At 46.5% G+C, this 25,299-nt stretch overlaps 1 protein-coding gene across 2 annotated transcripts in view; it reads left to right on the top strand.

Annotated features, from left to right (window-relative positions):
- ADAMTS16 (ADAM metallopeptidase with thrombospondin type 1 motif 16) overlaps positions 1-25,299 on the top strand; it is a 220,483-nt gene that overhangs the window by 74,388 nt on the left and 120,796 nt on the right. For both annotated transcript variants that reach the window (XM_075828498.1, XM_075828499.1), the window contains one exon: positions 23,475-23,674. In XM_075828498.1, coding sequence (XP_075684613.1) covers positions 23,475-23,674 — 200 coding nt within the window. The remainder of the gene's footprint in view (positions 1-23,474; positions 23,675-25,299) is intronic.

Below are 25,299 nucleotides of genomic sequence, written 5' to 3'. Positions count from 1 at the left end.
GATAATAGGGTGAACAGTGCCCTCCAACAAGTGTCTCCACTCCTCTAAGGCCAACTTGATGGCCAGCAGCAACTCCCGATCCCCGATTGAATAGTTGCTCTCTGCAGGAGAGAATTATTTTGAAAAGTAGCCACAGGCCACCATCTTGCCTTTAGAGTTTCTTTGACATACTAGTGCTTCAGCACCAACGGAAGACACGTCCACCTCCAGAAAGAACTGCCGAGATGCATTAGGGTGATGGAGAACTGAAGCTGAGGTGAAAGCGCTCTTGAGGTTGGTAAATGCTGACTCTGCCTCCATAGGCCAAACCTTGGCATTCACCCCTTTCTTGGTGAGGGTAGAGATTGGAGCAGTCAGAGACGAGAAGTTCGGGATAAATCGCTGATAGAAGTTTGTGAATCCCAGAAATCGTCGTATGGACCGAACGCCCTGTGGACTTGGCCACTGTAAGACAGACCTTACCTTCTCTGGATCCATCTGGAGTCTACGGTTAGATACGATGTAGCCAAGGAAGGGCAGAGATTTCCTCTCAAACACACACTTTTGGAGTTTGGCATATAGGTGATTCCCCCTTAACCGCGATAGAACTTGATGAACATGCTTCCGATGCGTCGTCAAAGCAGGTGAGTAGATCAAGATGTCATCCAGATAGACCACCACACAGACATACAGCAGATCCCAGAAGATGTCATTTACGAACTCCTGGAACACAGCTGGAGTGTTACACAGTCCAAACGACATCATAAGATATTCGTAGTGACCGTCTCGGGTGTTGAATGCGGTTTTCCACACATCACCTTACGGATCAAGTTATAAGCCCCATATCAATCCAGCTTTGTGAACACCTTGGCCCACGAATTCTGTCAAAGAGTTCTGAGATAAGCAGCAAGGGGTATTTGTTTTTACCATGATTTGGTTCAAACCTCAGTAGTTGATACATGGACGAAGGGATCCATCTTCCTTCTTCACGAAGAAAAATCCGGCTCCGGCCGGGGAGGAAGACTTATGGATGAACCCTCTCTCAAGATTCTCCTTAACGTAAACTGACATGGCTAGCGTCTCCAGTAGGGAGAGAGGATAGACTCACCCACGTGGTGGTGAGACATCAGGAAGCAATTTAACAGGGCAATCGTAGATGCAATGGGGAGAAAGAGTCTCTGCGTCCTTCTTGATAAAGACGCCTGCAAAACTGGCATAATGGGAGGGCAGATCGGAGAGTGACTGAGGCAGTGGAGGCAAAACAGGACCCAGAACCTGTGGCAGGCAGCGGTGAAGGCACTTGAGCCCCTATTGGAGAACTTCTCCAGAATCCCAATCGAGAGCCGAAGCATCTAGACAAAGCCAATGCACGCCCAGCAGAATAGGGTTGATAGCAAGACGAGAGAGGCGATCTGTTCCGAGTGAAGAACTCTGATTTGTAGTGTCAACAGTTCAATAACGGACACAAAAGGGTCAAGCAATGGCAGTCCATTCACAGAAGCAACAGCTAGAGGTCTCTCCAAAGGAACTGTGGGTAGCTGCAGGCGATCCTCTAGATCCTGCTGGATAAAATTTGCAGCTGCTCCGGAACCAAGAGGAGTGTGATTTTTCTCCAGAGATGATGGTTACAGGAATAGACAATTTGGGAGAGGATTTGGAATTTGGCATCGTTCCACCCAGGGTTGTCTCTCCATCCAACCCTAGGTGCTGGAGTTTACCGGCTTTTGTGGACATTGGCACACAAAATGACCTTTGAGGCCACAATACAGACACAAACCTGAAGAGCGTTTGTGCTGTTTCTCCTGCTCGGACAATTTAATTCTGTCCACCTGCATAGGTTTTTCTGGTGTAACGACGGGAGAAGGTAATAGAGGTCTCTGGAACGAGGGTGCTAGTCTGTAGAAAAGTCTCTCCTGCCAAACCTCGTGAGCACATTTCTGGATCCTCATGTCGACCCGGGTTGCCAACAGGATAAGAGCATGCAGAGTGGAAGGAAGATTGCGAACTACTAGATCGTCTTGTGAGTGGACAGTCCTTGCCAAAAGGTCGCCACCAAAACCTCATAGTTCCACGCCAGCTCCGCCGCCTGTGTACGGAAGGGGATGGCATATTCTCCTACCATCGACTCCTCTCACAGAGTTAGCAGAGTAGCAGCTGTAGAGGATGTTGGACCCGGCTCTTCTAACACAGTATGAAAAGTCTCTAAAAATAATGCTAGATCCGAGAATTCCGGGCCCTCCCGTTCCAAGATCGGGTGTGCACAAGCCAGGGCCTTGCCAGAGAGAGGAGAAATGATGAATGTGACCATGGCCTCATTAGAGAGGAAGAGCACACAGTCTAAAATGGATGGTACATTGGTTAACGAAGCCTCTACAGACTCTAGGATCTCCGTCATATCGAGGCGGTAGAGGTAGCGAAACTGTGTATCCGGAACAGGCAGGATGAGTAACAGGCAGAGGAACAGCAGTAGCATCCAGAGGTGGGGCTGTAGGATGACCCAGACAGATGATAATAGAATTTAGAGTAATTAATCATAATGCTTATCCTTTTGCATCACCTGAAACGCAGTCTTAGGTTAGCCAGTGGGTTTCATGGCCTGAGCGCACTGTCACGATCTAAGCCGTAGCAGAGTGGCAGCTGGCTAAATAACAGTCTATAAAGTCCAAGCAATAGTCCTTAGCACAAGAGTACCTGTAAGAGTCCAGACAGTAGCAGAGGCTTTGGCACGGATGGAACTTAACGTGGCAGATGACACCAGATGTGGCGGATGATACCAGAGACGGTATATGACAGCAGGCATGGCAGGTGACACCAGGCGTGGCAGATGACAGCAGGTGTGGCAGATAACAGCAGGCGTGGTAGATGACACCAAGTGTGGCAAATGATAGACACGACTCCAACTAAAGAGTTATGTACAGGAGACAACACAGCAATAGGATACAGGAAGCAGGATACGGGAACAATGGAAGCAGGATACCACTTAGGGACCGTTTGCAATACCAACATGGGTAGAAAACAACAATGCTAAGGCAAGGAGTGGAAGGGCAGAGCCCTTTTTATAGTCCAGGGTATTTGGGGATAAGTTAGGGAACTTTTAGTAAGCGCGCTTGCTGGGCCTTTAAGACCGGGGCGAGCATGTGCACGCACTCTGACACACAGGACAAGATAGCCGCGCGAGCTGGTGTCTCCAAGGAGGGAGACACTGGTAGGGGGACAGGAGTCTGCGGTCGTGGCCGACATTGGGGAGCGCCGGCGGTCCGCGTCCGCAGCAGTTACATTATGTAGGGCAGCATAGTCTAATGACAGATACACTTTAAAGAGTCTTTTTCAAAAAGAGTTACTATCTAAAAGCCCAACGGAGGGGCTTCCATACTTTCTATAAGCACTCTAAGTAATAAATTAATTTTTTGTTTAAAACCTATATAAACTTGACATGGTTTTGTTAATAAATCAGGGGCCTGAGGTCCACCACAAAATAACAATAAGAGATGAGGTGTTAAAAGTTGTTAAACTAATGTAAGCTGCCTTTGCTGACATCTAAGAAAAATCATGAAACAAGTGTATTAAGTGTTTTAAGATTATACAGAACTGCGATGCATCTATAAAACTAGTACATTAAGTATCCAGAAGTGTAGGCAGATACTGTATGTATTCAGAACTAGCAATTATTATTATTCGCCTTTGGGTCATACCCTTCAGAAAGCTTTTTAACCTGCACTTCCACAATAACAGGAAACAGAAAATGTTACTTACCAATACATGTCCTGCAGTGCAGCCCTAATCCCTTACAAACTTCATTGTGTGGTAGTAGAAGCCACAATGGCGAAACGCGCGTCGGGGCGCTACGGTGTCAGGCTGCAGTGCGGGGCCTTTTATTACGTCCATCTCTATGGGTAAGCCCAACTTCACACTCCTTATGCAAGACATCTGACTGTTTCTCTGGCGTACCTAGTCACATTATTATATTCTGATCCTGGTTTACTCTATTGCTGCATCTTACTTTTTTAACACTCTGAATACTTTTTTGGAGATAATACATGACTCTTTGAGCGAGTCTTTTTCGCTCCAAATGAGTAGATATTCAGCATTCATTATCTCCATGTTTACGCACGCATTAAATTAATTTACTCAGACTGGATCACTTACTATCCATTCTGGACTGTGACTCACTGCCAGGGATCTTTGTGTTGCGGTGAGCTTAATATCCCAAATTTATAAAAACCCTTGAAGCCACCACACTGTGTTCCTATTTTTATTCGGATCTGTTTTTGAATTTTATGTAATACCTTTTATGTTGTATGTCCCAATAAAATTTGTTAATTTTCTACTATATCTATGGCGTAATGACTTCTCTCTCTCAAAGTTTTCTATGATATTATGAAGTTTGCTATATTACTTATATATAACGAGGCGTATTGGACACTTGTTAATGACGCCTAACTCTCTACCTAACCCGGTAAGTCCTTATATTTCAAACTTCATTGTGTGTTGTTGTTTTTAGCCCTTACAAGATCCATAAATCATAGTCTTGAACATATATAAAATTAGGATCAGGGAAATATGTATAAAAGCATCTGTGTATATGTTCACATTCCCAGTATTGTACAGATCAAGTAAAATATAAAAAAAAATTATTTAAACATAAAAAAAATCATACAGCATAATGGACTAATACACAATGTTCAAAAACAATGACTTTATGATATGCAGATCTTGCATATAGGCTTCATAGCTTTCATAATCCAATAAGTGATGTCACAGATTTTGGCTTTTGAGCTTCACTTCTGCCTTTTGTTTTGAATAAATCCATGATTATAGTATTGTAACTATTGTAAGTGCATACATACTAGTTTACATATAGTATTTGATACACAATTGCAATGTTATGTTCAATCACTAGGGAATCCACCAATAAGGTAGGATTAATTTGGTACTGAGTCCATTTTTTTTAGGGGCACTGGTCTAGTAGTAACCAATCAGATCTATTATTTTATTTCCTTTGTTGTGGAAAAATGTAATCTAAGTTATGATTTATTGCTATGACTTCCACTGTCCTTATGTTAACACTAAACTGGCATATCACATGAGTAGGAAGAGTTTTCCTAGAGACAATTACACCAAATCTCTTCAAACAGGAGGCCTAAAACTTCATTATAACTTACACACATAAATGTGACTGTCACAGGGTATGTGGACCCACTAGGCCGCTCCGCCGTAGCGGGGAGGCAGCTGACCAGGTCACAGTCTACACGAAAGTCAATAGCAGATAGCAACGCTTGGGTACCTGAATTAGTCCAGACGGTGGCTGTGGCTCCAGCACGGATGGAGGCCGGTGCGGCAGGTAGCGCCAGACGTGGCGGGCAGTATCCGATGTGGCAGAAGATACTGGACGCGGAAGAAGATACGGGAAGTGGCAGAAGACACAGGACAGAAGTGGCGCTCACGGATAAATGGCTGCGGGCGTCGGCGAGTGAGTAAACCCAACGGCCCGCGGCCATGGATGCTACAGTATCAACCCTCTTACGCCCCCTCTTCATGGGGCCAGAGCGAGAAAGGAACTTTTTAATAAGAGCAGGAGCACTGAGGTTCTCTTCTGGCTCCCAGGACCTCTCCTCAGGACAAAACCCTCTCCAGTCCACCAAATAGAAAGTCCTACCTCCTACCCTTTTGCAGTCCAGGATCTCCTTTTACCTCGAATACATCAGAAGGACCGCTGGGTGCAACTGTGGAACTAGAAATCTTGCTGTAGCGGTTCAGGACCACTGGTTTCAGGAGGGACACATGGAAGGAGTTGGGGATTCTGAGGGTAGGAGGCAGCCGCAGCTTATAGGAAACAGGGTTGATTTGTTGCAGAATCTCGAAAGGACCAAGGAACCTGGGAGCAAACTTGTATGAGGGTACCTTCAAGCGAATGTTTCAAGAGGACAGCCAGACTTTAGTACCTGGAAGATACTGAGGCGGCTCTCTTCTCCTAGTATCTGCCTTTCGCTTCGTGCGATCTACTGCCAGCAAAATAGAGGACCGGGTCTGTTGCCAGAATTGCAGGAAGTCCCCATATGCAGAGTCAGCAGCGGGTACCTGAGATGAAGTTGACACAGGAAGAGGGACTCTAGGATGTTGACTGTGTACAATGTGAAATGGAGTGGAAGTGGTGGACTCACTTGTGTGGTTGTTGTATGAGAACTCGGCCCAGTTATAGTGCTGTGAAGAGATGAAGTGGCGGAGATAATTCTCCATGATCTGGTTGATCCTCTCAACTTGCCAATTGGACTGGGGGTGATAGGCTGAGAAAAAGTCCAAACTCACATCCAGGAGTTTAGAGGGCTCTCCAGAATTTTGAGGTAAACTGAACCCCCCGGTCGGACACAATGTGAAGAGGCAAGCCATGCAAGCGAAAGATGTGTTGAATGAAGAGACTCGCCAGTTGGGGAGCAGAAGGTAGGCCGGTCAGCGGGATAAAATGTGCCATCTTAGAGAACCGGTCCACCACCGCACAGATGGTGTTGCATCCTGCTGAGGGAGGAAGGTCTGTGACAAAGTCAATTGCAATGTGGTGCCAATGGGCATTGGGTACAGGCAGAGGTTGAAGCAGACCGGCCGGCTTGGAGTGACGAGCAATCAGGTCTTGGGTTTTACGGACACCAGCTGTAAAGGATCTGCCAGACACAGCTTCTGTGTCGTCGCCCGTTGTTAGTCAGGCTACACCTGCTCCTAAGTCTGATCGAGTGACCCCTTCTTCTACCAATCAGGCTGGGAGGCTGAGGAGTGGGAGAGCCTATCACAGCCTGGCCAGACAGAGCTAGCTCCCGCCCTCTGTCTATTTATACCTTCACTTCCTGCTCCTCCTTTGCCTGTGATTCTGTCTGTTTCCTGGCTCTGCTGCTGCTGCTTGTACTTTTGTCCTCTGCTCCATATAGACCCTGGCTTACTGACTACTCTCCTGCTCTGCATTTGGTACCTCGTACACTCCTGGTTTGACTCGGCTCGTTCACTACTCTCCTGCTCTGCGTTTGGTACCTCGTACACTCCTGATTTGACTCGGCTCGTTCACTACTCTTGTTGCTCACGGTGTTGCCGTGGGCAACTGCCCCGTTCCCCTAGCTTCTGTGTACCCTTGTCTGTTTGTCTGTCTTGCACATAGTGAGCATAGGGACCGTCACCCAGTTGTACGCCGTCGCCTAGGACGGGCCGTTGCAAGTAGGCAGGGACTGAGTGGCGGGTAGATTAGTTCTCACCTGTCTGTCTCCCTACCCCGGCATTACACCAGCGTGCCCAGCCAGTTTAGAACTGTGTCCCCAGCTGAGAATTATACTCCTGTCTGCCAACCGAACAAAAGTTCTCCCCGGAGGGATGTCACTAATCTGCAGAGGATTAGCAGTGACAATGCAGGACGGGTCTATGATAGTCTGAAGGGACTCCACCGTGTCTTCCGTCTCAAATGATCTGGACAGGGCATCGGCCCTCACATTCTTGTCAGCGGGACGGTAGTGGAGCACAAACTGGAAATGGGTGAAGAACAGCGACCACCTGGCTTGATGAGGATTCAGTCTTTGAGCGGACTGAAGGTAGGTAAGGTTTTTGTGGTCGGTGTAGATCAAGATGGGGTGAGCTGCGCCTTCTAGAAGATGTCTCCACTCCTCCAGAGCCAATTATGGCCAGTAGCTCCCGATTTCCAATAGAGTAATTGTGCTCAGCAGAAGAAAAAAGTCTTGAGTATTAGCCCTATACTACTGCCTTTCCTTTGGAGCTCCTCTGGAACAGAAGTGCACCTGTACCAATAGAGGAAGCGTCCACCTCCAATGAGAACTGTCGAGATACGTCAGGGTTATGGAGGATCGAAGCTGAAGTGAAGGCTTTCTCGAGGCTAATGAATGCGGACTGGAGTCCACACCTTGGCGTTCACACCCTTCTTGGTAAGGGTAGAGATGGGAGCAGTCAGAGATGAAAAGTTCGGAATAAACTGCCGGTAGGAATTGGTGAATCCCAGGAACCGTTGTATGGCCCTTAGGCCTTGAGAACGTGGCCACTCCAGGACAGACTTTAATTTCTCAAGGTCCATCTTAAGACCTTCATCCGAAATGACGTAGCCCAGGAAGGGCAAAGACTTCTTTTCAAAGACGCACTTCTCCAACTTGGCATATAAGCGATTCTCTCTTAGTCGCAGAAGAACTTGACGGACATGCCTACGATGGGTCATCAGATCTGGGGAGAAAATCAAAATATCATCGAGATAAACTACAACACACATATAAAGGAGATCTTGGAAAATATCATTGACGAATTCCTGAAATACTGTGGGAGCGTTACACAGTCCGAAGGGCATCACTAGGTATTCGTACTGCCCATCGCGGGTGGTAAATGCCGTCTTCCAGTCATCACCCCGGCGAATCCGGATTAGATTATAAGGCCCCCGCAGATCTAGCTTAGAAAAAATGTTGGCTCCTCGTATGCGATCAAACAGCTCGGATATAAGTGGCAACGGGTATTTGTTCTTGACCGTGATCTGGTTGAGACCACGGTAGTCAATGCAGGGTCGAAGAGATCGATCTCTCTTCTTAACGGAGAAAAAGCCTGCCCCAGACAGGGAGGAAGATTTTCGAATAAAACCCCTCTCTAAGTTCTCCTTGATTTAGGCTGATATAGATAAAGTCTCTGGCAAGGAGAGAGGATATACTCGTCCACGGGGAAGAGAAGCATTAGGAACTAGTTCAATGGGACAGTCATAATTCCGATGTGGAGGCAACGTTTCAGCCTCTCATTTGCAGAAGACATCCGCAAAACTGGCATACTGAGATGGTAGACCAGGGGGCATAACAGGACGGACCTGTGACAGGCAATGACTATGGCATCTGGAACCCCATTGAAGAACCTCTCCGGAATTCCAGTCAAGGACTGGGGCGTGTAGGCGGAGCCATGACAGACCCAGCAGGATAGGATTGATAGCCTTGGGTAGTACCAGGAAGGTGATCTGTTCTGAGTGAAGAGCTCCGACACGTAGTGTCAATGGCTCCGTGATGAGCATAATCGGATCGGGCAATGGTAGACCATTCACAGAGGCAACAGCCAGGGGTCGCTCCAGACGGACTGTGGGTAGACAAAAATGATCCACTAGATCCTACTGGTTGAAATTAGCAGCCGCTCCAGAGTCATGATAGGCGGAGGAGGGATGTGACATCTCTCCGGAGATGATGGCCACAGGAATCGATAATTTGGGAGAGGTTTTAACGTTTGGAGACGTTCCACTTAGAGTTGCCTCTCCAACCAACCCTAGGTACTGGAGTTTCCCGGTTTCTGTGGGCATTGGCGCACAAAATGACCCTTAAGGCCACAATACATACATAGTCCAGAGGAGCGTCTGCGCTGCTTCTCCTGTTCAGATAACCGGATTCTGTCTACCTGCATGGGTTCTTCAGGTAGGACACTAGGGGAAGACAATAGTGGTTTCTGTAAAGAGGGTGCTGGTCTGTGGGCCCGGCTCTCCTGTCGAACCTCTTGAGTGCGCTCCCGGATTCTCATATCAACCCGGGTGGCTAACAGGATGAGGGCATCCAAGGTAGAAGGAAGATCGCGGGCTGCCATTTCGTCCTTGATGTGAGAGGACAATCCCTGCCAGAAGGTCGCCACCAGTGCCTCATTGTTCCATGCCAGCTCGGCTGCTTGGGTACGGAAGGAGATAGCATACTCCCCTACTGTGGAGCCCTCTTGCTTGAGGGTCAACAGAGTGGCTGCGGCAGAGGATGTTCGACCCGGCTCCTCGAACACGGCACGAAAGGACTTCAGGAACAAGGCTAGGTCCGAGGATACAGGTCCTTGTTGCTCCAAGATTGGGTTTGCCCATGCGAGGACCTTGCCAGTGAGGAGGGAGATAATAAACACCACTTTGGCCTCCTCGTAGGGGAAGAGATGAGCCCATCGCCTAAAATGAACCATGCATTCATTAAGAAATCCTTTACATGCTCTGGGATCACCGTCGTAGCGAGGAGGAAGAGGCAGAGGAACTGTGGATCCAGAACAAACAGGAGGAGCAACGGGCAGTGGCACAGCAACAGGCTCAGGAGGGAGAACCGGGGGTGGAACAGTGAGTAGATCCAGGCGGACCAGGATAGAATTCACAGCCTCAAAGAGTTGATCCTGACGTGTCATGCATCTCCGTCTGTATCTTCTGGACTGCGGTCTTGGGCTGGCCAGCGGGTTCCATGGCCTGAGCGTACCGTCACGGGCACAGGGTATGTGGACCCACTAGGCCGCTCCGCTGTAGCGGGGAGGCAGCTGACCAGGTCACAGTCTACACGAAAGTCAATAGCAGATAGCAACGCTTGGGTACCTGAACTAGTCCAGACGGTGGGTGTGGCTTCAGCACGGATGGAGGCCGGTGCGGCAGGTAGTGCCAGACGTGGCGGGCAGTATCCGATGTGGCAAAAGACACGGGACGTGGCAGAAGACACTGAACGTGGCAGGAGACACGGGACGTGGCAAACGACACTGGACGTGGCAAACTACACCAGACGTGCCAAACGACACGGGACGTGACAAATGACAGCAGGTGCAGTAGACACGACTCCAACACTGGTAGGCACAGGAACAAGAACAATACGGGATACGGGAACGGGTAACAGGGCACGGGTAACAACTGGAACGGGGAACACTAAGGGACCATTTGCAAGACAGACTGGGATAAACTAACAACGCTCAAGCAAGGATCAGAAGGCCTGGGGCCTTCTTATAGACCAGGAAATCATGGCAGTTGATGATGATGACGATTTCCTTTGTGCGTGCGCTGGCCCTTTAAGGCCGGGCACGAGCGTGCGCACGCACCCTACGGAACACAGCAGATCGGAGCGGAAGTGAGCGCTGGCGTCTCCTAGGAAGGAGATGGGGACCAGTGCTCACGGATCCATGGCTGCGGGCGTCGGGAGGTGAGTAAACCCGACAGCCCGCAGCCATGTTCGCTACAATAAACATATTAGTCACACACGTATTACACATACGATGTATCACCTCTTGCATGGCCGATGTATCACCTCTCGCATGGCCAAATACAGTGCAGTCTTGTTGACTCCCAAATCATTAAATTGGATTCAACAGCTCACGATATAAACATCTATGATCAGACACTGTTGTTTGGATCCATCCTTTTCAAAGTTTTAAGGTCTTATTTCCATGACATTGTCTGTTTTAGCCTTTTTATCAGAATTTATGTACAGATAATTACTTGCATGGCAGGAATTGGAGATATGAAGAGATGATATAGTGTGACAATTTATTGAAAAATGTTTCATGGCGTACGCCTTTTGATTGACTCATTAAGAATGCTATAAGGCAGGTCAGTAGATTAACGCTTATCTTGTAAGATGACAGTTATAACAATCACTTCATTATCTTGCAATGTACTGTACTATGTTAAGCTGAATACATCATCTATTTGAAATGTTTTCTCTTTATTATTATCAAAACAAATATTTAAGGGTCTTATTAATTCTTCAATCAAAATAAAGGGACTTAAGCCTCATGCACACAGCCGTGCGTGTAATTATTGCCCGTGATTGCGGGCACGGCCGGCCGCCTACGGCAGCGGACAGCCACCCGCATTTTCGGCCCATGCTCCCATACAAAGTATGGGAGCACAGACCGTAAAAAGCAAAAGATAGGACATGTTGTATCTTTTGCGGAGGCTTTCTATGGCCCGGACACCTTCCCACAAAAATACGGGAAGGTGTCCACGGTCAATAGAAGTGAATAGGTTCATAATTGCGGACAAATTCTACAGTCGTTTGCATGGCGCCTTATACAATGCATTCAAAAAGTCTTCAGACCCTTTACATTTTTTTCACATTTTGTTACTTTGAGGCCTTGTTCTAAAATAAAAAAAATTCAAGTTTTTCCCCATCCTTCTGCACTTAATACCCCATAATGACAAAGTGAAAACAGAATGTTACTAATGTTTGCTAATTTATTGAAAAGGATAAACTAAAAGATTGCTGTAATGTCGGGGTAGGGAGTAGGGGTAGGGAGACAGACAGGTGAGCCCTATCCTACCCGCCACACAGTCCCTGCCTACTTGCACGGGCCGTCCTAGGTGACGGCGTACAACTGTGCACGACAGACAAACAAACAAGGGTACACAGAAGCTAAGGGAAATGGGGCAGTTGCCCACGGCAACACCGTGAGCAACAAGCGTAGTGAATGAGCCGAGTCAAACCAGGAGTGTACGAGGTACCAAACGCAGAGCAGGAGCGTAGTCAGTAAAGCCAGGGTCGATATGAAGCAGAGGTCGATAGTATTAGCAGGAACAGCAGAGCCAGGAAACAAGAGAGAATCACAGGCAAAGACAAGAAGCAAATGAAGGTATAAATTGACCGGGAGCTAGAACCGTCTGGCCAGGCTGTGATAGGTTCTCCCACTCCTCAGCCTACCAGCCTGAGTGGTAGCAGATCGAGTCACTCTATCAGACCTAGGAGCAGATGCAGACTGATTAACAACGGGTGTCGACACAGAAGCTGTGTCTGGCAGATCCTTTACAATTGCATTGACATAAGTATTCAGACCCTTTACTCAGTACTTGGTTGAAGCACCGTTGGCAGCGATAACAGCCCCCAGTCTTCTTGGGTATGATGCCACAAGATTTACACACCTGGATTAGGGGATTTTCAGCCATTCTTCTCTACAGTTCCTCTCAAGCTCTGTCAGGTTCAATGGGGACCGTCGTGGACAGCCATTTTCAGATCTCTCCAGAGATGTTTGATTGGGTTCAAGTCAGGACTCTGGCTGGGCCACTCAAGGACATTCACAGGGTTGTCCCTAAGCCACTCCTGTGTTGTATTGGCTGTGTGCTTAGGGTTATTGTCTTGTTGGAAGATGAACCTTCGGCCCAGTCTGAGGTCCAGAGCACTCTGGACCAGGTTTTTATTAAGAATATCTGTGTACTTTGCTCCATTCATCTTTCCCTCAACCCTTACCAGTTTCCTTGTCCGAGCCACTGAAAAACATCCCCACAGCATGATGCTGCCACTACCATGCTTCACTGGAGGGATGGTATTGGGCAGGTGATAAGCAGTGCCTGGTTTTCTCTAGACATGACACTTAGAATTGAGGCCAAAAAGTTCAATCCTGGTTTCATCAGACCTCAGAATCTTGTTTCTCAGTCTGGAAGCCCTTTAGGTTTGTTTTTTTGGCAAACTCTAGGCGGGCTTTCATTGGGTTCTTGGTCATCTCTCTTTCAAAGGCCCTTTGTAAAGGATCTGCCAGGTACTACGTCTGGGTATACTCCCGGGATTAATCAGTCGACACCTGAGGCCAGACCTCTTGGACTGACACCGGCTCCCACCAACCAGGGTGGCAGGCTCAGGAGTGGGAGAGCCTATCGCGGCCTGGTCAGTCGGAGTTAGCTCCGCCCCCTGTCCATTTATACCTGCCATGTTCTCTTCCTCAGTGCTTGTTATTCTTCTTGGATTCCTGGCCCCACTGCAGCCTTGCTCCAGCCTGCTTCTGCCGTGCTTCTGCCTTGCTTCAGTTCCGTTTCTCCTGCTTCGCTTTGCCCCTGGCTTGCTTCCTGCTCCGTGCTCTCGTTGGTATACTCCACTTCATCCTGATCCTGACTGACTCATTCACCGCTCCGTTTCCTCGCGGCGTTCCGTGGGCTACTGCCCCTTCCCTTGCGTGTTCCCTGTTTGTACTCCCTTGCACTTAGACAGCGTAGGGACCGCTGCCAAGTTGTACCCCGTCGCCTAGGGCGGGTCGTTGCAAGTAGGCAGGGACAGGGCTGTGGGTAGATTAGGGCTCACTTGTTCCCTTCACCTCCTTCCTGCCATTACATAATAACAAGCCCATACCTAGTCTACCATTTCTCCTACGCTGACGCTATCATGGACCCCCTTGAGACCCTGACCCAGCAGATGCAGGGCCTCTCCCTACAGGTCCAGGCCCTGGCTCAGAGGGTCAACCAGGGTGACGCTGCCTTAGTAGTACCCCTCACCTCACCTCTAGAACCCGACCTCAAGTTACCTGACCGGTTCTCAGGGGACCGTAAGACTTTTCTCTCCTTCCGGGAGAGTTGCAGACTTTATTTCCGCCTAAAACCTCACTCCTCAGGTTCCAAGAACCAGCGGGTGGGTATCATTATATCCCGACTCCAGGAAGGGCCCCAAGAGTGGGCCTTCTCCTTGGCTCCTGACGCCCCTGAACTTTCCTCCGTTGATCGTTTTTTCTCTGCCCTCGGACTCATTTACGACGAGACTGACAGGACTGCCTTAGCCGAGAGTCAGCTGGTGACCTTACGTCAGGGTAGGAGACCTGTTGAGGAATACTGTTCTGATTTTAGGAAGTGGTGCGTAGCTTCTCGGTGGAACGACCCGCCCCTAAGGTGCCAGTTTAGGTTAGGATTATCTGACGCCCTGAAGGATCTGCTGGTTTGCTACCCCTCTTCTGACTCCCTAGACCAGGTTATGGCCCTAGCAGTACGACTTGACCGACGTGTCAGGGAACGTCAGCTTGAACGTTTCAATGTGTTCCCCTCTGACTTCCCTGCGATTCCCACCGAGGTCCCGTCTTCTCGCTCTTCCACGAGGACTCGGAGGTACCTATGCAACTCGGGGCCTCCATGTCCCCTCGACAACGTAGAGAGTTTCGCAGGAAGAATGGTCTCTGCTTCTATTGTGGGGACGACAAGCATCTACTGAACACCTGTCCCAGGCGCAAGAATAAACAGCCGGAAAACTTCCGCGCCTAAGTGATCGTCGGGGAGGTCACTTGGGCGCACAGGTATTTCCCGTTAATATGAAACGCAATAAAATTTTGCTTCCCTTTCAGGTCTCGTTTGCTGGCCGGTCTGCCACGGGCAGTGCCTTCGTGGATTCTGGCTCATCTGCTAATATCATGTCTGTGGAATTTGCTATGTCTCTAAAAATGCCTTTTATTGATTTGCCTTATCCTATCCCGGTAGTGGGTATCGACTCCACTCCTCTTGCTAATGGTTATTTTACTCAGCATACTGCTGTTTTTGAACTCCTTGTTGGCTCCATGCATTTGGAGCAGTGCTCTGTACTGGTGATGCAGGGATTATCGTCCGATCTGGTATTAGGTCTTCCCTGGTTGCAGCTGCATAATCCCACGTTTGATTGGAATACTGGGGATCTCACCAAATGGGGTAGTGAATGCCTGATGTCATGTCTTTCGGTTAACTCTATTTCTCCCCGGGAGGAGGTAAACACGCTTCCTGAGTTTGTTCAGGACTTCGCTGATGTGTTTTCTAAGGAGGCCTCCGAGGTGTTGCCCCCTCATAGAGATTACGATTGCGCCATCGATTTGGTGCCTGGTGCCAAGCTTCCTAAGGGTAGGATATTTAATCTTTCATGTCCTGAACGTGAAGCTATGAGGGAGTATATCCAAGAATGCCTGGCCAAGGGTTTCATTCGCCCCTCGACTTCTCCTGTACGTGCTGGCTTCTTCTTCGTGGGGAAGAAGGATGGTGGTCTTAGGCCGTGCATTGATTATCGGAACCTGAATAAGGTCACCGTAAGGAACCAGTATCCCCTTCCTTTGATTCCGGATCTTTTTAATCAGGTTCAGGGGGCCCAATGGTTTTCTAAGTTCGATCTACGGGGGGCATATAACCTTATCCGCATCAAAGAGGGGGATGAGTGGAAAACTGCGTTCAACACACCCGAAGGTCATTTCGAATACCTGGTCATGCCCTTTGGGTTGTGTAATGCCCCTGCCGTCTTCCAGAATTTTATTAATGAAATCCTGAGAGATTACCTGGGTAATTTTCTTGTAGTGTACCTTGATGACATACTGGTGTTTTCCAAGGACTGGTCCTCCCACGTGGAGCATGTCAGGAAGGTCCTCCATGTCCTCCGGGAAAATAATCTGTTTGCGAAGACCGAAAAATGTGTGTTTGGGGTACAGGAGATACCATTTTTAGGTCAAATCCTCACTCCTCATGAATTCCGCATGGACCCTGCCAAGGTTCAGGCTGTGGCGGAATGGGTCCAACCTGCCTCCCTGAAGGCGCTACAGTGTTTTTTGGGGTTCGCTAACTATTACAGGAGATTTATTGCCAACTTCTCGGTCGTCGCTAAGCCTCTTACGGACCTTACTCGCAAGGGTGCTGATGTCCTCCATTGGCCCCCTGAGGCCGTCCAGGCTTTTGAGACCCTCAAGAAGTGCTTTACCTTGGCCCCCATGCTGGTTCAGCCCAACCAAAGGGAGCCATTTATTGTGGAGGTTGACGCATCCGAGGTGGGAGTGGGGGCCGTCTTGTCCCAGGGTACCAGCTCCCTCACCCATCTCCGCCCCTGTGCTTACTTCTCTAGGAAGTTTTCGCCAACGGAGAGTAACTATGATATTGGCAACCGCGAACTTTTAGCCATTAAATGGGCTTTTGAAGAGTGGCGTCACTTCCTGGAGGGGGCCAGACACCAGGTAACGGTCCTTACTGACCACAAAAATCTGGTTTTCCTAGAATCTGCCCGGAGGCTTAATCCTAGACAAGCTCGTTGGGCACTATTCTTTACCAGATTTAATTTCTTGGTTACCTATAGGGCTGGGTCCAAAAATATTAAGGCTGATGCACTGTCACGTAGTTTCATGGCCAATCCTCCTTCCGAGAAGGATCCTGCTTGTATTTTACCCCCTGGTATAATCGTTTCTGCCACTGATTCGGATTTAGCTTCTGACATCGCGGCTGATCAAGGTTCAGCTCCCGGGAACCTCCCTAGGGACAAACTGTTTGTCCCCCTGCAATACCGGCTAAGGGTACTCAGGGAAAACCATGACTCCGCACTATCTGGTCATCCTGGCATCTTGGGTACCAAACACCTCATTACCAGAAACTATTGGTGGCCTGGGTTGCCTAAAGACGTTAGGGCTTACGTCGCCGCTTGTGAGGTTTGTGCTAGGTCCAAGACCCCTAGGTCCCGACCTGCGGGCTTACTACATTCCTTGCCCATTCCCCAGAGACCTTGGACCCATATCTCCATGGATTTTATCACCGATTTGCCTCCATCTCAGGGCAAGTCGGTGGTGTGGGTGGTAGTAGACCGCTTCAGCAAGATGTGCCACTTTGTGCCCCTTAAGAAACTACCTAACGCCAAGACGTTAGCTTCGTTGTTTGTTAAACACATCCTGCGTCTCCATGGGGCCCCAGTCAATATCGTTTCTGACAGAGGGGTACAATTTGTTTCCTTATTTTGGAGAGCTTTTTGTAAAAAGTTGGAGATTGATCTGTCCTTCTCCTCCGCCTTCCATCCCGAAACTAATGGCCAAACGGAAAGGACTAACCAATCCCTGGAACAATATTTAAGGTGTTTCATCTCTGACTGTCAATTTGATTGGGTCTCATTCCTTCCTCTTGCCGAATTTTCCCTGAATAACCGGTTCAGTAACTCGTCAGGGGTCTCCCCGTTTTTCTGTAATTTCGGGTTTAACCCAAGGTTCTCCTCCGTTTCTCCTGGTTGTTCCAATAATCCCGAGGTAGAGGACGTTCATCGGGAACTGTGCACAGTCTGGGCCCAGGTTCAGAAGAACCTAGAGGCGTCCCAGAGCGTACAAAAGATTCAGGCTGATAGTAGACGTTCTGCTAACCCCCGGTTTGTCGTCGGGGATCTGGTCTGGTTGTCGTCCAGGAACTTGCGCCTTAAGGTCCCGTCCAGGAAGTTTGCTCCCCGATTTATTGGACCTTATTAGATCATTGAAGTCCTCAACCCTGTATCCTTCCGTCTGGAGCTGCCCCCATCCTTTCGCATACATGACGTCTTCCATGCCTCCCTCCTTAAACGCTGCTCCCCATCCTGGTCCCCCTCGAGGAAACCTCCTGTTCCCGTTCTCACCCCTGAGGGGGTGGAATTCGAGGTGGCCAAGATTATGGACAGTAGGATGATCCAGGGCTCCCTCCAGTACCTGGTCCATTGGAGAGGATACGGGCCGGAGGAGAGGACTTGGGTACCTGCTCGTGATGTTCACGCTGGGGTATTGATCAGGAGGTTCCACCTTCTCTTCCCCACTAAACCGGGTCCTCTTAGTAAGGGTCCGGTGGCCCCTCATAAAAGGGGGAGTACTGTAAAGGATCTGCCAGGTACTACGTCTGGGTATACTCCCGGGATTAATCAGTCGACACCTGAGGCCAGACCTCTTAGACTGACACCGGCTCCCACCAACCAGGGTGGCAGGCTCAGGAGTGGGAGAGCCTATCGCGGCCTGGTCAGTCGGAGTTAGCTCCGCCCCCTGTCCATTTATACCTGCCGTGTTCTCTTCCTCAGTGCTTGTTATTCTTCTTGGATTCCTGGCCCCACTGCTGCCTTGCTCCAGCCTGCACCTGCCGTGCTTCTGCCTTGCTTCAGTTCCGTTTCTCCTGCTTCGCTTTGCCCCTGGCTTGCTTCCTGCTCCGTGCTCTCGTTGGTATACTCCACTTCATCCTGATCCTGACTGACTCATTCACCGCTCCGTTTCCTCGTGGCGTTCCGTGGGTTACTGCCCCTTCCCTTGCGTGTTCCCTGTTTGTACTCCCTTGCACTTAGACAGCGTAGGGACTGCCACCAAGTTGTACCCCGTCGCCTAGGGCGGGTCGTTGCAAGTAGGCAGGGACAGGGCTGTGGGTAGATTAGGGCTCACTTGTTCCCTTCACCTCCTTCCTGCCATTACACCCTTCTCCCCCAATTACTTAGTTTGGTGGGGCAGCCAGCTCTTGGAAGCCCCACCAAACTGAGTTGTTCCAAACTTCTTCCATTTAAGAATTATAGAGGGCACTTTGCTCTTGGGAGCTTTCAGTGCAGCAGAATTTTTTTGTACTCTCCAGATCTGTGCCTCCACACAATCCTGTCTCTGCGCTCTACAGGCAGTTCTTTCCTCCTAATGGCTTGGTTTTTGCTCTGATATGCATTGTCAGCTGTCAGACCTTATAGAGACAGGGGTGTGTCTTTCCAAATCATGTCCAGTCAAATGAGTTCACCACAGATGGACTCCAATCAAGGTGTAGAAACATTTCAAAGATGTTCTAGCGAAATGCGAGGCCCCCAGAGAAAATTTCAAGTGTCATAGCAAAGGGTCTGAATACTTATGTCCATGGGAAATTTTAATTTTTAATTTTCAATAAATTTGCAGAAACTAAAATTCTGTTTTCGTCCTTATGGGGTATTGAGTGCAGAATGATGGGGAACAACATAACAAAATGTGAAAAAAGTGAAAGGGTCTGAAGACTTTCCAAATGCTCCTTACATATATGGAGTTTTGCAAAAATATTTGTTATTATCTCCACTTAATTAAAGCATCTATATTTTTTTATTTTCTCACTACCCCTCACTAAGAAGCAGGTCTGTTTTATAATAAGATTAATGTGTCCTTTTATTACCAAAGTCGGTTTCCAGACAAAAACTGTATTGGCTGACCAAAAAAAATTCTGGCAGCTCTGGGTATTAGGCTCAATTCCTACCATGTCTGTGGTGCACTGTTTGCATATACACCAGGAAAACCTCCCAACTTTCACGCTACATGCCCATACACTTTAATTGCGAAACATATTTAAAAATAATGTCACTTTGGCATATGTTTAAGCAGTATATGTCAGGATGCCACAAATTTATTCATGCGCAGTTAACTGCACCTTTTCATATAACCATATACAAAAACAAAATATTCTGCATGATACTCTGGGACTGTGTAAAGTGTTCTAGCCAAACATAAACAACATAGTCAGACCTAAGGGAGTATCTTGTTATATAAATAGAAAAGTTGTAGCAAATATAGCAGTGCTACCAAGCCCACCCAGCTCTGCAGATCCTGAGAAAGTTAGGGTGGCTAGGTACATGACCCTCATCCAAGTGCTAATATTAGAATTTAGTGTCGGTGCATGGGGAAGCATCGTTTGGCAACTAATCCCCTCTCTCTGCCAAATTCCCTGAATACCCTGAAAACTGGCTTCTAAGTGACGAAGCAACTAGGAAAATTGAGTATTCAAATAACAAACACACAAGTCTAAAATTAAGACGTGATCATTTAACCTATTTAGTAATTGTCATTCATAGAATCTCATGTGTTACTTCTCTGTCTCGCTACTTGCTATTCTAAAGATAGAAGACTTTCGGTAGCTGCAGGATCAGACTAAGCAGGGTTTGTTGAGATCTGAAACCATTGGGGATCATAGGTCTGCATAGGCGCTGTATACACCAAATGTTAGGGCATCTTTAATCAAGACTACCTGCAAAGTTTTCACTTCAGATGCATTGGAGCAATAAAAAAAATGTGTAAGTACAGACATTAACCTTGACATCACTTCTATAGTCAAAGATTTGTTTTTCTTATTAGATAGTTGGTAATATTTTATAATAAACTGTAGCACTATCATCAGATATGTAGTTTTCTATTGCGAAATGGGTTTGGATGTCCAACAGCATACACATAAGAAACTTTCAGCTAAACGCAAATGTTTCGTGAGAACAGAAAAAAATATTACATTTTTGAGACCTTAAAGGGAACCTGACACCAGCATTTCACCTATTGAACTCTACTCATCCCTCACTGGCTGCTGCTGTCAAAAGTTCATTGCCATTATCCCCTCTCCTAAACTCCTCCTCTGACCGAAATAACGGTCTGCAAACATTTTGCGCCCTTTATAGTAATAATTCAGCAGTCTCGTTCGTTCCTCTTCTTATGCCTGCCCACCACTAAAAATTGGCACACCCTGAATGCCAAAATCTCATCTGAGATAGTGCGCATGCGCCCATCATGTATGGTCCGATACCCTTGTCAGGGCCTAAAATGTAGTTACTGTGCATGTGCCGCTATGTTGTCCCGTTGTGCGCACGCACCAGAACAGGATATCGATGTGCAAGTGCAGGATTTCGTGTGTGCTTGGAGAAGGAGAGGAGCTGTCAATCAAAAGTTAGGAGGTGGGGTAAACTCAGAAAGGTTTGAGGAACGAAGATATGACTCTTTTCAAACGAAGATATGACTCTTTTATGCTCATTATCATACGGTGCGGGAACACTAAAAAACTGAATACTAAAGGTACTACTTAGAAGATAGTTATAGGTTACATAAAAATGATTTTTCACCCACTTCCAACAGGTATTGCTGGTTTAATAGGTGAAATGGCTGGTGCTGGAGGCCTCCAATCGAGACCCCTTACTACGGGCCCAGGGAAGAGCCAACAACAAAGAGCTTCTGTAGCTCTGGCAGACCTGGCCCAGACATGTATTACATGAGCCTTTGTTTAATGGACAGCATGTAATACTCAATATCCCCTGCAGTGCAGTTTCCCTGGAAAGGTTGGCTGTTTTCCGTGGGAATCAGAAGCCAGAACTATGGTGATCAACTGATCATGATGATGGCTTCAGTATAAAAAATGTTTTATCATAGTGAGACTCCATTAACCCATTAAACCACTGTAATGTAACGGTACGCCATAGATTGACTGACATTAAGGCACCATGACTTACAGTTCCTGACAGACGGGCTCCCGCTTCAATGGCCAAGATCGGATATAACTCCAATCCTCTTGAATGCTGCTACTGTTACTGACTAAAAACCACTATACAAAGACCAATATTACCACCATACAGTGACCATATAGTAGTAGATACCAGCTCTACACAGGCGCTCAGTGGCTGTGGCTTACCGAACGAAGTGCTGGGGCAGGAAGCCAATTGCTTTCTGCTCTGCCATAGTAAGCGGCGCTACATCTACACCCTGGAACAGATTTACTATTCAAAATGTGCCAGAATTTAGGCTCAAATTGATCCAATGCAGTACACCACATTTATTAACTTTCAAACTAAAAGGGCCATGGCCTAGCAGAAAGGGGCTATGGCTTTAAAATGCGCCTCCATGTGCCAAAATATGGGCGCCAAAGACTGGTATAAACTAAGCCAACCAAGAGGTGGTAAAAGGAAGAGAAAAATGTCTAACATCTCATGATAGATGCACCAAATAGCATGCACTTCTATGATAAATTTGGCGCATCTTCTGACTGTCTTGCCTAAGTTAACTGTCTAAATCTTAGGCAATATTAGTAAATCTGCCTCCATGAGTTTAGTTCGGATTGTGCATTATAGTGAATTTTACCAGAGTTTAAAATAACAGGGGGTCAAAAAATTATAATCACTATGAACATAATTTTATGGAATTCACAATTGTGTTCTTCCCATTGCTACCCAATAGTGAATAAAACCATTTCCTCTAGGTTGTGGCAAATCCCAAATTTCAGAACCATGTGAAAATTATGATGCTGATTGTGTTCATAAAAAATATGTATTGCATGAAGTTATTTATGAATGTTTTTATGAAATTTAAAAATATCCATATTCCCATCACTGTCTGCCTGGAAGGGTAGTACTACAGTAGTATTGGAGTTCCAAATTACTTTGTTGTAAAGTAGACTATCAAGATAAATTTGACTGTTTGGTTTATATAAAAATATATTTATTAGAAGATTTATTCTTTCCGATGGAAGCAATCAATATGAGGATTCATCTCTCCATTATCTAAAATCACACACAGGTTAATAGCCTTTGTATTATATCGGTTTAATGCTGCCCAAATACTGGTGATTTTAGACGATTTAGACTATTTGCTGCCAACTGTCAGTGCCTATTTATGACAAGAATGAATATGGCAGACATAGACCAATATCTGTGAAAAAAATCAATCTGACATGTTGTTTTTTTTTCATGTCGTTGTTCATGGCAAATGACAGACTGGCGTCTACTGTTGTGACTTCGCCGACATTCGCTGCTTCCGCACAGATGACAGAGTAAAGCAAAGACTGATCTGGACACTGTCTGACCATACAGCGTTTTATAATTACTAGTGTATCGCCAGTTTTAGACTATATGCTATTACATAAAACAGGAAAATTAGTTTATGAGATACATTAAAGGGCAATGTGAATACATAAAAAAATGAATGATCTGCACAGAATTTTAAAATAAGTTAGGCCAAGTTCACACTACTTTTGTGGTGCATGCTTACCGCATATACCAAGAATGATCCCGATGCATAAATAAGACATTTTCCATGCCCTAAAATGAGCTTAATGTATTCCAAAAGAGTGTCCTTTTGTCATACGCATGGGTGGTATGTATTGGCATACCTTTTATTTCACTGCATTAATAAGTGTAGTTGACTCCATTTTTTTATAAAGTGGATCCCGCAAAAGAATGGCATACGGTTACATGCGTCAGGACTATAAGTTCGGCGTATGCGCCAGCAGATTTTTCTGACGTATATGCTTAAGGGAGAGAACAAATGTTTTGAAAAATGTGATTTATGTTAAAGAGAGCTTCCAACCAATATGTCAAAATGTTGATATTCTAAAAAAAGGGTTAGAGGTTAGAGCAGCAGAAAAAGTTTGGCAATTATGTTAATTTACTTATCTAAGTTGTTGAATTTGTGTATGGGTGTGAGGGGAATATTTCCCTTCTGAAGCTGAACTAATTTATGTAGTTGGTTTTACTAAACTGTAACTGTATAACTTTATTTTGTATTTCTTTTTATTTTGGACCCAGATATGCCTAAGCCACCTAAAGAGGATATTTACATTTTACCTGATGAATACAAATACCCAAGAAAGGTCAAACGATCACTGATAAAGCCACAAAGGAACAAACCATTAAACGTAGAAACTCTTGTTGTCGTTGACAAGAAAATGAAGCAAAATCATGGTCATGAAAACATCACCACCTACGTTTTGACAATTCTCAATATGGTACGATTGCAATTCTTTCAGATGAGACGCCTTTTGGGTAAATCCTTTTTACACTGTCTTCCTGTTGCACTTTGCCTTATTTAATTTCTAAAAGTTGGAAAAATATTGAAAACGGCTCCTGTTCAAGGAAGTTACTATATACAGTGAAATCTATTTGAGCCGACCACCTAATATTGCACAGAAAAATGGTCCTTCCGGGGTTGTCCTCTCAAAGAAAAAAGCATGCATATTGCAGGTTGTAGTTTGTAATGCTGTCAACAAACATGTACAGCCCTCTTATTCCTAGTCCCCAGCATGACTCTCCTTTCATTCCTAGTTCCAGCATGGCTCACTTTAATTTCTAGTTCTCAGCATGGTCCTTCGCTCATTCCTCATCCTCAGCATGACTCCTGTCTCATTACTAGTCCCCAGCATTGCCCCCTCTCATTCCTGGTACCCATTATGTCTCCCCTCTAAATCTTGTTCTCCAGCATGTTTGCCCTCTTCATCCCCAGCATGGCCCCCTCTCATTTCTAGTCCCCAGCATGACTCTCCCCTCAATCTTATGTATAGTTCTCCAGAAAATCTCCACTCATTCTTAGACCCCAGTCAGGCTTTGATCTCCATAACTGCCTCACTGCTAATTTTAACACACCACTAGCAGTCTGCAGGCTCTCCTGCTCAGCAATCGTGCGGGCTGTTCAATGCAGCATGAAGCGTGCTCCTCCAATCTCCTTCTCTGACAGCCTCCTTCCTCCTCCCTTCTTTCAAATGATGCTCCATGGTGCTGGAAATGTTCCTCCTTATTTTCACATTGCCCCAATGATGTGGCACGATGCTGGCAACTTCTTTCTCCTGTTGTGCCAAACAAGACTCCTCTTCCTGATCTTTCCACTCCAGTGACTGCGCACCCGCACCCTGATGATTTAAAAGGCATGTAAATTCAGTTTGTGGTCTTTTCAAAGGGGTTCCCACTTGCTCAAAAAAAAGTAGTCTTTGGTTGGATTGGGGTGGTCTGGTTATAGAGTGACAGCTTCCATAAATTCTCATGGTGGGGAAAATCGGTCACAGAAAAATGTAGTCTGGATGAGGGGCCTCTTTTTAAAGGGGTGGTCTTCCGGTGAGGTTCCACTGTATGTATAAAAGCGGACGTAACATAATTTTCTGGGATATTTCTTAATGAAGGCACTATTACAAATATGTAGAGGCAGATTTAATCTTTACATATCTGTATTAATGGGTTGGAACTGAACTCTAAAGCCAAACTGGTGGATCCAAGTGTTTATGGGGGAGTTAGCTGTTGGCCAACAGCTCCTTGTGTGTATGGTCAGGATAAAGGGTATCTATGCATCGAAAACCTATAAATGAACCAGAAGAAAGAACAAAAAACCCAAAATATATAGCGACAATACCTTTATTAAATATAACATCATATCAAAAAGAGACAGTTAAAAAGGTGAGTAGAACAGTGTGGACTAGATGACAATTAGTCCCTGGACACATCAAAATGCATCTCTACAGCCAAAACAGGACTAGGTATGAGCAATGACAACTATACAGATAACACCAGCTATAACATATCTGGACAAGGAATCAAATGCACAGTAAGATATGTATGTATATATATATAGTATATACATATATAT

Source organism: Rhinoderma darwinii, chromosome 5 (assembly GCF_050947455.1).
Source record: "Rhinoderma darwinii isolate aRhiDar2 chromosome 5, aRhiDar2.hap1, whole genome shotgun sequence".
In the NCBI taxonomy this organism is placed as follows: Eukaryota; Metazoa; Chordata; class Amphibia; order Anura; family Rhinodermatidae; genus Rhinoderma; species Rhinoderma darwinii.
The sequence above is the reverse complement of the archived record's forward strand: the minus strand, read 5'-3'. Positions and strand labels throughout refer to the sequence as shown.